The following is a 12,174-nucleotide window of genomic DNA, read 5'->3' as shown; positions in this document are numbered from 1 at the left end:
GTGTACAAACGTTTGATTAAAGCTAGATTAATCGAGACAAGTCGAGAGGGAGAATCAGTGACGTGACAGAGCGTGCTGTTATAGGAAAATAATCAGTGACCTAAGATTGAAGTTGAATTATTTTGAATTATCTGGAGGTGAGGGCACACGGTGGCTTAGTGGTTAGCACGTTCGCCCACACCTCCAGGGTCGGGGGTTCGATTCCCACTGTGTGTGCGGAGTTTGCATGTTCGGCGGGGGTTTCCTCCCCCAGTTCAAAGACATGCGTGGTAGGCTGATTGGCGTGTCCAAAGTGTCCGTAGTGTGTGAACGTGATTGTGCCCTGTGATGGATTGGCACCCTGTCCAGGGTGTACCCCGGTTTGTGCCCGATGTTTCCTGGGATAGGCCTTGAGGTGTTTTTTAAATTTTTTTTTTTGGAAATTACAATTTTTTAAATTTATTAAAATACTGCACGTCATACTTTTGATCTGTTTATAAACAGCTACAGCTACATGTTGTGGTCAACATCCGTCCATCACTTTCTCTTGAATTTAATGACAGAAACCTCAGACTGCAACATCCGCCATTCACAGACTTTACCGCTGCACTCCTTCCTTAAATATTAAATAAACGTCCCCTCACCTCAAGTTCACCGTATTCAACATTTACACTTCTTTCTTTGTTAAATAACATCATGTTCTTAATCCATTTATTATCAGTCTTAGATTATGTGGAGAATCCACCATACAAGTCCCTGAGATTGAATTGTTACTGTAGAAATGCTAGAACAAGTGCGTTAATATAAACCTTGCAGCTGGAATTACTATCAGAGGCGCTGTTAACGCAGAACATTAACAACAAAGTCAGCACCTTCTGACTAATCAGATTTGTGAAATCAACAGTGCTGTGGTATAACTTGAATAAACAATTATACCTTGCCTGCAGTACACCGCTAATGTTTATATGTGTGGAGAGAAATAAAAGTAGCGTAACTTGTCTTTCCAGGCACACACCCATGCACTTGCCCAACTGAGATAAAGATCTAATACAACCTATAATCATAGAAAAACCATTTATTATTTTTTTCTGTTCCATTATGTTTGCGCATTTGACTGAAAGGTTTCGCATCAAACAACATAACGGATATCTTGGGCTTAATAGTGTTCAAAGAACTCTGCTCCTTGTACTTGATGTTCCGCTCCCTCAGTAATCCATCAGTATTAGCACTTCACAGAGCCATAATGTGAACGAACATAGGTGAAGTGTGGGGTTAAACACACCTCTCTAACACTGTCTAGAGCAGCAGGAAGAGACATTGTTCTTATCAGACTTGGATGAGGAGACGGTCATAAACCCTTACCGTCTCGTTCGTGTGTGTGTGTGTGTGTGTGCAAGAGAGAGAGAAGGAGCGTACACACCTGCTTATTGCCTCTGATGATTACCCTCACCCACCCAGTTCTAATCCAGTGTGTCATTACATGGAGTCACAAACAATCCCTCAGACCAACATGCTATCATAAACACACTCTAGCACAGATATACACACATACACACACACACAGGGGCTCAACACCTGCTGTTTGGGACATCATGTGCACCTGCAGGTCTGATGTAACACCTGCCATGTGTATTCGGGGTAATTCTGATTATATGACGCTATATTGGATTATGTCTGTGTAGCGCAGGTAGGTACTGGAATGCTGGGTGAAGATGTGACCCACACTGTTAGGACATGAACCAAGGTTTTGACCAAGGTTCTAATGAAGAGAAATGTAAAAAATAAATATAATAATAATAATAATATGAATAAAATCCCAGAGAACAAAAAACAAGTGAACCTACAGGCCTTTTTAATGCAAAATGGTATGATCTAATGCTTTGCAACAGTCCAGATATTTTGAGGTACATACACACATGTATCAGCATAACTTGAGTTCATAAACCATTATTCATTTCCTTTCATATGCATAACAAAGCTGATATACTAGTTGTCTAATGGTCTTTCACATCCCGCATTCATGATTGCAATCGGCAGTTCCAGTGCCCTATGCTCAGGGCCGGACTTACTATTGGGCTTGACTGGGTTCCAGCCCATGGGCCCCGCCCAGTAAGGGGCCCGCCAGTTTATGTTTGTTTGATTTGTTCAGTTATATGCCGGTCATTTTATTTTTCATTTAAGTTTGTCGATTGGTCTAGCATGATTGGTGAGCCCCGCCCTGTGTAAGGAATGATGGCATTTAATTAGCTAAATTATACGTCAGTCATCTTGACGTGTGCTGATTGGTTATTGGTGGTTACGACGATGCGTCGCTGTTGAAACCTGTCTGTAGGAGTCACTGTTATAATGGCGGACAAGCGGTATCGAAGTGGCACGCTTAAAAGAAAGCTAAAAAATGAGAGACGACAATGCGAAAAGGAAGCACTCAGTAAAATGAAAACGATCACTGGATTTTTCACACCTGTGACACCACAGCCTGATGTGCAAGCAGAAACAGCCTGCTGGAGGAAACCGCTGGAGCGGATCTGATTTCACGAGCAGGGCAGTCCATTAATGGATCATCATCTCTTCAGTCAGAAGCCGTTAGCTCGTTGGAAGAAATGGCAACTTTTTCAGCCACTGAACCAGATAGTCTTGCAAGTACTAAAGATTCTTTAGCGACCGACTCAGCTCGCTGGGGTAAAATTGATGAGTGTGCGAGCTAACTGGGCGCGGAAAGTTCCGGAGTCCAGTCAGAATAATCATGCAAATGTCAAAGCCTCTGAATGCCACTACAAACATCAGAAGAGATTGTTTTACAAAGCTAATTTGAAACGCATGCATTAAATGGTGAGTTCTTGCTCAGAGAATGGTTGCTATACTCACCTTCTACCGGTTGTGCCAGATCAACAGTTGTTTATTGCAATGCACAAAATTCATGATCACGTTGAGGTTTTATTTATTTTATTTATTTATTTAATAATAATAATAAAAAAAGTTTTTTCAAGCTTCAATCAGTTGTCATATAAATAAATGATTCCGCTTTTGACTGGGCTTATGCATGATGCTGTACTTGTTTTATTTAAAGTCATTTGTAGAGTAGGTAGGGCCTGAAAATGACTCAAGCCCAGGGGCCCCATCTCCCTAAGTCCGGCCCTGCCTATGCTAGCCTATGCTAAACACCCGCGCGCACACACACACGCACACACTGATCCAAATGTCCTTCTAATAGGTTCTAAACCCATTGAACCCAGTCTAATGGCTCATATGGTTAATATTAATCTAGTCGAAATTCTCCACGAGATTTCTGTGGATGGTACCACATAGAAACCTTAAAGATGGCTGTGGATGTTCTTCATTAGATAGCCTTAGGACTGCAATTGCTAAGAACAATCTGCACCCAAATCTCCATCATTGAACAGTTAATAACTTTAATTCGATACAATAGACTTTAAGTTATAACTATATTGAATTCAGATATGACTCTGATGGTCATGCGTCGCTCATAAGTTGCTCATAAGTTCCTGTTTATACAAGGTTTCCAGCATCTTAAGCACTGAGCTACCAATAGAACTTGTGCAGTCGAACATAGTAGTACTGTAATCTACACCCAAGTCTTACCAGTTATGCCCATTTGCTTGAAATGGTGCCAATTATTTTGGAGTTGATTGTGTGCTGGCGTGGTTCGATGTTCATTGGTTTATTGCTGCTAATGTAAAATGTAAAATTTGTATTCCTCTGGTGCCTTCGGAAAGCCTGGCAAATGATTCATGGGAATCTGCAGTATTTGTACAGTATCTGTCTTGTCTTGTTTTGTGTCTTGCCGTCCCTTCTTGAGAGGTGGGTGTAACCATAACCCCCATACCCCCATGTAACAGTACCCAATATGTGCCTTTAAACAGTTCCATCTACATGGTAAGCTTATGGGACTTCACATGTGCAGGCTCTTACAAACCCGTCTGTTTGGTCAAGGTTTCAATTCTGGGATATTTTTTTTAAAAGCTTATCTTAAAATATCTTCCAGTTACCAAAACAATTAGATTCCATTATAGTGATGTTTAGAAAGGCGTATATGGGCAGTGGATTTTCTCTCATTTGCAGTCTCTGGATTGGTCATGCTGAGCAACTATAAAACACATTGTGAAATTCAACTGCAGTGTTCATGTATTCATTGTTGTATTTTGCAACCTCAACCCATATATTCTGGTTAGATTTAACTTGGAAAAGAAGGTGTGTTCCTTGTGTCAGAGTGTAGTTGTGTACTCCTTTCCACTGGAAAAGGGCAGAACTGTATGATTTTTAATCTTGCATGTTTTCTAAGCTTATTATCTCAGATGCAAGTAAGATATACTATTTAAGGAAGAGGAAGATCTAAGGAAGTGTTTTTCCAGTCTCAACATTTCTCAGATACCTTCTGGGCTCCATCGCAAAGCCCTATGGGAGATCTCCATAGTGAAATCTCCTTGACAGAGTCTCAGGTGAGGCAACGCTTCAGGCACAGCCCTGCTTATCACCACCATCTGTGGTCTTCGAAGTATCTTTGAAGGCCTGAAGGACTGACTGGGTCGAACCCTTCATTCCATAAAAGCCTATGTACACTGTAATCATCTTGTGGTCTAGAAGCAACCTGACTGGTTGACTCCAGTTTTGTGTACAGCTGCAGAGATGAGAATTTCTGTTGTATAGAGGGCGCTTCAGGGCTATTTCCACCGCGATAGAAAATATTCAACACCATTCCAGTTCTTCTTTAAGAGATTGAATAGTAGCCTATAGCATTTAGTAGCAATAATAGTAGCATTTGGTTGCATAAGAGCATTTGATTATGTAACACTGGTCCTAAGGATGGTGGCACAGTGGCGCAGCAGGTAGTGTAGGTGTCCCATAGTTCAAGGTTTCTGTGTCTTTGGACTTGTCCATGTTCTCCCTGGGTTCCCTCCTTGTTTTCTTCCCACCTCCCAAAACCACATATAGGTGGTTGGATTGGCTCCTCTAAATTGTATTCCTGCCTTGTTCCTAGTGTTCCTACGATAGGCTCTGGAATCTCTGAGACCATGACCAGTATAAAGAATGAATTATCATTGAATGAATGAATTGTGAAATGATCAGCAGTCTACCTTTATTCTGTTTTGTTATCCATCACTTATTTCCATGCAAAGAACATGTCTGTGACACATGGCAATTCCCTGCAATTGCTGTTTACCCCACAGGTCAGGAGTAGGAGTTATGGGAGCCAAGCAGACCATGTTCTACGTAGAGGTGTCTGACGAGAACCGTGTTGGCGAGGGTGGTGGGCAACCTCAAGAAGGCGAGCTGATCGAGGTGGTCAAAGTGCCCCTGCACGAGGCCATGACTTTCGCCTATGACGAGAGCATCCCTAAAACCATGGGTGTTATTTTCAGCTTCATGTGGTTTCATAGCAACATGGCACCTAAATATAAAATCTCCACTAATGTGTAATGGATGACAGCTTCTGTTTCTTCCAACCTTCTGAAGCACCCTGTATGTAACCTTGTATTTCTTTGTGTACCTATTGAATTGAATACTGTGTTCTTAATTGCTTTCCTCTTTTCTTACTCTAATTATTGTCTTATTTCAGACTTTGCCTCAAACTTAGTCATAATTCCTCCTTGGTAGTAGATGAGTTGCAGAACACAATAATAGTAATTGTGAGTTTGTGTCACGAAATGGTAACGCTTTGCTTTTAACGAGTCTGTTATTTATTTATCTGACTGCTCTTTAGAAATCTTATAATGGCTGGTAAAACTATACAAGCTTGAAGATGAGGATAGAAGAGGACGTTGTTCATATCATTTCAGAGGTTTGGGGAAGTATGATATATATAATAAGCAAATCCAGATTTGTCAGAAATGACAGATATTAGTTACATGTGTAATGCGCTACATAGCATAGCTAATGGGCAGCTACCAAACTTCTCTCTTAATTGTGCAAAGACTAGCCAAGCATTTGCAGACATCTCAGGTCTAACACAAACTACGAAGCATTCAGGGTTCGAGGCAATGCTCTTTTATCAATTCTTAACATCAAACTGGCATTTCTTTAAAGAGTCCTCATTTAAAATTGAACAAGAAATATTTGGGGTCTGCTACACAATAAATCAGTGCACATGATTCAAGCAATCCCATGTTTATCATTTTTCCGCCCCCCATTGATTTTGACATGACATTCAGGCTTACTGCTAGTCTTGAATAGCTTTTTAGAAACCATTTGATTACAACAATCACTACTGCAGCTCCATTATAAGCGTAATAAAAGATATCATATAGTAGAGTAAGTATATAAAAGTGATTAGAACTTATAATATCATCTCTGTGGGTTCTTCTTTATCATCTAAAATTAGAAAGCGACTCTGGTATAATTCTTATATGCTGGAGCTGCATGAGCTCACCTGGGGAACACTTTCTATCCTACATACAGTATAAATTTAAAACAAGCTGATACTAAAGTAATAATGATTTACTCTGAGCACAGAATACAATTTATAATGACGTTATAAATGTCTCTTCAGTCATGACAACTAACTTTGTGACCGTCATTACCAATTAATACTTGAAGGCCATACGTAGTGTTTATCGTATTTTGCACATGCTGTATCTGAGGTTTCTCTTTCAATCTGACCTTGTTAGGTATTTAAATGTTTATATTGTTATTATCTCACGTGTGATGATGATATTTCTACTACGCTATGCCTATTTGGTACATTTTCTGGGACAAAAAAAAAAAAAGGTCATAAGCCATTTGACACTGCAACCGTCTATTTGACTGTTTTCAGCGATTTTAGATTTTCGGTTAGAAAATAAAAATAAAAATACTGTTAAAGTGACTACTTCAGCTACTGGATAGGTGCGAATTATTTTCATTGTATCTAAACAGTCATTGTTTATGTGGCAACGAATACAAGTAAGCCATTTGAACATGTGAGATATGAATCTAATTAAAATACATTCCTTTAGTTAAAAGATATTCTATGTACGATTTTGTTAAGGTTTTGTATATTTAAAAAAAAAACAAACAAAAAAAAAAACCCTACATTTTTATCAGTAACTTTGCTTATTGATTGAATTTGTCTTTGCAATAAAAAACGATTTAAATGTACAAAATAAAAACATCAAATTACATAATGTAAGAATGCATAGAATACCTTTAACGAAGCTTCTGGATGGTACTATTTATGACTATCAACATTCATTGTTTTAGCATTATTACCTAAATATTTTATGCTAAAGAAACACTGAATGCATGTGTATGAAAAGCTCAAACGTTGTGAAGATTTGTGTTCTGGAAAGCATAGTGATGTCTTTCTAAGCCTCTGATCCTATCCTGTTTTTATGTGATTGTTGATTGTTTCCTACATGCTTTTACTTGAGAGAATAAAATCAAATCCTACTAATATTGTACAGCAGTGGTTCTTTCTACTTTTAATGTTTTAATGTTAATGTCATCGAGGAAAAAAAAAAAAAGAAGTGTTTACATGAAAATTGTATTTTCTTCTTTGCATGTTGGGTTTCATTTTTTTCCCATTCAATGTATCCTATGCATTTGAATTTTTTATTGTATTGTGATGTCTTGCATGTGCTCCATGTGTATATTAATCTGGATGGAGTGTACATAAATAAAGACGAATAAGTCTACATACTGAGTTACTCTGATGAATTAAAACTATAAATTGTGCATTTACTGTCAAGGCCTGTTAATGCACCTGTTATGAATGTATGAATCCATATTGTGTATTTTATTCAGTAACCCAAACATTTCGAAATATTTGCTTGCAGTCTACTACCAGGACATGATGACAATGTGAAAGTGAAGATTTGCTGACATATGACTTACCCATGTGCCTCTCTACTATGTTGTCTTAATTTAAACAGGGCCAATTTGTCAGGTCCCCATCCTCCAGCATAGTTGTCCTGGGGCTTAGAGGAAGCTCTGTGTTTCTGAACGCTCTCTGTAGGACCTATGAGAGAGGGCGAGTCGTCAAGGTGATGTTTGTGTTCAGCCCTTTTCTATTAGGCACAGTGGTAATCATTAGACTGTGTTACTGACGGCTGTCCAGAGCAAAGGATTGTGGGGGTGGGACAGGTGGTTGGGGAGAAGGGACACAAATAATAGCATCGAGTAACTAAGTACAAGTACCACGACTTTGCTATAGCAACAGCACGGCACAAAACAAGTCACACAATGAGTGTGCATGAGGGAGGGCAAAGGCGCACTTAACCATGTCTCTTATGCCTGCTTGATTTATTTTCCACTTTGCTAAGTGTCCTTGTTCTTTTAAAAATGAGCTTCACTATTATTTACTATGTATACGTAACTTTTGTCAAGGCCGTTTATGCGTTGTTTGTTTCGAAATTTGACTTTCATTACGTTGGACAGGATGCCAAAAGTAAACTCCAGTCTTGATTAGCTTAATCAGTTTACATGTTTAGGGAAGAAACCTAATAGCTTTATATAAACCTTCCCCATACTTGACTAGCTTGGCTGGTTTTCATAAAGGTCGTCTGTATGCCCCATTGGCTGTTTTCATATCGGCATCTGAATAATAGATGCTTAAATTGTAAATATTCCAGCTTTGAGAACCTGATATTAGCTGGATTTATCCAGAGACCTTTGCAACTATCATGATCTATACAAGGCAGAAGTACTCATTTTGCCCAGCTTCTCTTGAGTTCTCTCCTACTCCCCACTAAATGTTTGTTGTAAGCATAGCATGAGCTATAGCTCTTATGTAGTAGTATATGTACAGTAGTTGACCTCAAATGACAGTGGCATGTCAATAATGGTGTAAAGTGGAGGCTTGTGTTCATTTTTTTTAATAAGACGCTCTAACGTCAGTGATGACGGCTTTGCATTTCAGCTTTCTGCCTGTGTGTTTGCACAGGTTATCTCTGAAAACCCTGACTGATCATCACCGACCATCAGCCCTGCTTGGTAATGCACACAATTCCACTGATGTTCAACAGGCACACATTTCATCTGGGTCTTACTGACTGAAAAAGTAAAAGCCTTGAGACTCTGGATAAGTAAATCAAGCTTATTTGTTGGCACACTCCAGAAAGTCTTTTACTTTCACGGTAGTAGCAACATATCCTGAGGGAGTCGTGTAATAGCGGGAGACTGGCTGTGTGCTTGAGCCTTTTTCCTACCAGCCATTTTTTCCTTTCCTTTAAAGAATCCTTGTCAATAGATACAATGCTTTATATGTATGCCGAAGAAAGGCTATGACTGGTAGTGCTTCATTTAGCAGGGCTAAATTGGTTTTCAACTTAGCAACTGGTACACCATAGCACCATTATTATTCCTTCCTGCCAGCTTTGTTTGGAACTGCTGAATCAATGAGTTTCTTGATACGTCAGCTGGCTGCTTTGTTGTCAGTATGAATATACCTCTGCTCCAGACGAAGCTGGGCATATTATTTGAAACCTATAATACTCTTGCTGATGGATGGGTAAATAATACCGGCCTAGATCCAGATGCTAATAGAAAGAAGCTTGTAATTGTAAGGTAAGATTTTGTGAAGGTAAGATCTTGTCAGAAGGAGGCGGAGTGGGTTTGTTCCAGTGAAACTCAATGCTGACAGGGGATGTCAGGGCATGCTGCCAGAAATGAATTCTTACAAACTGCATAATACCACCCAAGTGTCAAGGGACTGCTCTATCTGCTTATTATTTTCTCATATTATAGTTAGAGAACGGCTTATCGCCTGCCAATTGCTGCTGAGCTTTTAACTGATTTAAAAAAAAAAAAAAACCTGATATAAAACTTGAGCTTAGTCATCATTCATGGCCTTAACTATTTTACCTCATTTGGCTTTTCTTGGCTATATCCTACCATGCATGGCCACTCCCTGTAAGCTAAATCTGCCTGGATGCCAAATCCTTGTGGTGAAGTCTTTCAGACTGACTGCTGCATGGATGCTCTCTGAAGGATGCATTTCTTTCAGTTATTAGAGCAGACACACAGGGAAGATTCCTTGGAAGAGACTGATTTGATCTGTTTTGACTTATAACCACCTACTGCATTCCACAAAATTTCTAAACCCCAAATAGTGCTGCTTGAAGGACTTGTTGCCAGGGAACAAGATGGCAGCAGGTCATAACACACCTCCTCACAATGTTGTTCAATAAGATGCACATCTTCCTGGCTGCCTCTGTGTCAGTAAAAGCATATACTAACCTCCAGCAACCTCCAGGACAAATGCTTTGGTCTCATCCTGGTGCCCAAGTACAGGCGTAAATCCATGTGCAGGGTTTTAAAAAAGGATAGCCCCCACATCTACCCAGACGCACATAATGCCTGAAGCTGTTTTCCTGATGTTACCACCTCACGATCCACTCTGTGTCTCACTCTATAACACGGACTATTTTCCAAATCTACTGAAACACAATTATTCCTCAAGAAGCAAGAAACGTTTTAATCCGTTTTTAAGTTACATGGGCAGTCCACATTCAGTTTTGTGAACCAGTCCATTCACAAAAGATCAGCATGTATTTCAAGATGCAAGGCAATGATATTTAGAGAGTAAGTTCTGTGCTAACGGTATATATAGCCCTTTCGTCTGAGTGTGGTCATCTGCAAGCTCCTGCATACAGAACAGAGTAAATAGCACTGCCTCCAAGTGTGTTACACTGTCCTGTGATGCAGCATGAGCGGCAGTTCAAAAAGATGTTGTCGGTTGTCTTCACGCGTCTCAGAAGAAATACGTGTTAGCCTTCACCCTCTGCGGCGTGTAGCTGCCGTACGATATGGGAGAGCTGACTAGTGGGTGGGAATCGGCAGTTGACCAAATTGTGGACAAAATGTCATTTTATAAAAGTGTCGAGAAGTTCTGGCCGGCTTCCGCTTTGTGCTGCTTAACCAGCTCCCCCCCTCTAAAGACTCTCAGGTAGGAGTTGTTGAATAATAGGGATGAAATAGGAACATGGTTGGTGTGGACACATGGCCTTTCACCCAGAAGCCTTTCTCTTAAACCCTTTCAGTTATTTTGTAGCTTCATGATGATGAATAGTTGATACATATGCTGGGTGTTCATGAGGGTTTTCATTGAATGATTACTAGAAAGAAAGGGGATGACTATAACATCTACATTTTTACAACATTGCCAAAAGATCCCAGTGCTCAGGCCTGACCCATCAGGAACACTCTGAGCTCACTGAGCCATACAGAGGCTATATAGTGTAAGATGCTATTATTACTCGTGTCAGTCAAGAAGGCACTTGTACAGTCTTAAGGCTGAAGGGCAGGTGCTCAAGGAGTCTATTTGTGCATGTGCCTGCTTTAACTGTTCTTAAAACTTTTTTTTTTCTTTTATCTTAAATTGATTTAAGCGTTGCTAACAAATGGCAATACCACAAATAAGCATGTAGATGAAATTATGATGATGAAATTGCATGGCCTGGAGCACAAATTCTACCGGAGGCTGCTGAGGAGCTTTATGTGTAATCTGACACATGGACCACTTACAGCTTGGCCATTGTGCACCAGCGTGAGAGGCCATCTGTGCGGCCGGCCACGGGCGGCCGCCCCCTTTCTCCCGGCACTCCCAGGTGTGACCGAACCTTTGAAGTGCACTGAGCATTGTGCCCACCACTGGAGTTGTGACCCGCAGACAAAAAGAGGGAGGACACCTAATATGATTCCACCACACTGTCCATCTGTATGCAAATGAGAGCATGGTGCCTATATGGGGCCGGAGGAACCTGAACCAACTGCCCACTCGCTGTCCTGCAGGCCTTTCACGCTAGAAACAAGGGTCTATATAAGTGGATGGTCAAGTGGCTGCTCTGCTAATCATGGTCAGATGGTGAATATAAGCTGCGATGTGATCTGTGGACCGGTTCTTCTTCTACAGTATAATTAATGTACGGGTCCTCTAGTTTTATATCACAGCACACCCCATCCACAATTGATTGACTGATTCCCTGTATTCAGTCCAACTCAAAGAAAAATGCAAACATCAAAAATGACCAAATTGGATTTTCTTGTAGAAATGCTACAGAAGATTATCCAGGCTCTGATTTACAGTGGGATAAAGAACCTGCTATGAGAACACAGGCTCCTCTTTGCTTATCTACAGATATTTATGATGATTCACAAACCACTCTTCCCTGCCGAAGATCTCCACAGGGGCTGCCTCTCTCTTTAACTCTTAGTCTTAGCATTAAGAGCTGAAAGGGCTGATTCTCTGGCGTTCTTCATGTG

The 12,174-nt window shown here is 40.3% G+C and overlaps 1 protein-coding gene across 3 annotated transcripts in view; it reads left to right on the top strand.

The window, feature by feature from the left end:
- Positions 1-7,601, top strand: part of nudt14 (nudix (nucleoside diphosphate linked moiety X)-type motif 14) — a 35,421-nt gene extending 27,820 nt beyond the window's left edge. For all 3 annotated transcript variants that reach the window (XM_053614081.1, XM_053614082.1, XM_053614080.1), the window contains exon 5: positions 5,166-7,601. In XM_053614081.1, coding sequence (XP_053470056.1) covers positions 5,166-5,415 — 250 coding nt within the window. In that variant the 3' untranslated portion in view covers positions 5,416-7,601. The remainder of the gene's footprint in view (positions 1-5,165) is intronic.
- The last annotated feature ends 4,573 nt before the right edge of the window (positions 7,602-12,174 follow it).

The sequence above is a fragment of the Ictalurus furcatus genome, chromosome 25 (assembly GCF_023375685.1).
Source record: "Ictalurus furcatus strain D&B chromosome 25, Billie_1.0, whole genome shotgun sequence".
Classification (NCBI taxonomy): domain Eukaryota; kingdom Metazoa; phylum Chordata; class Actinopteri; order Siluriformes; family Ictaluridae; genus Ictalurus; species Ictalurus furcatus.
This window is presented reverse-complemented; position numbering and strand designations above follow the sequence as displayed.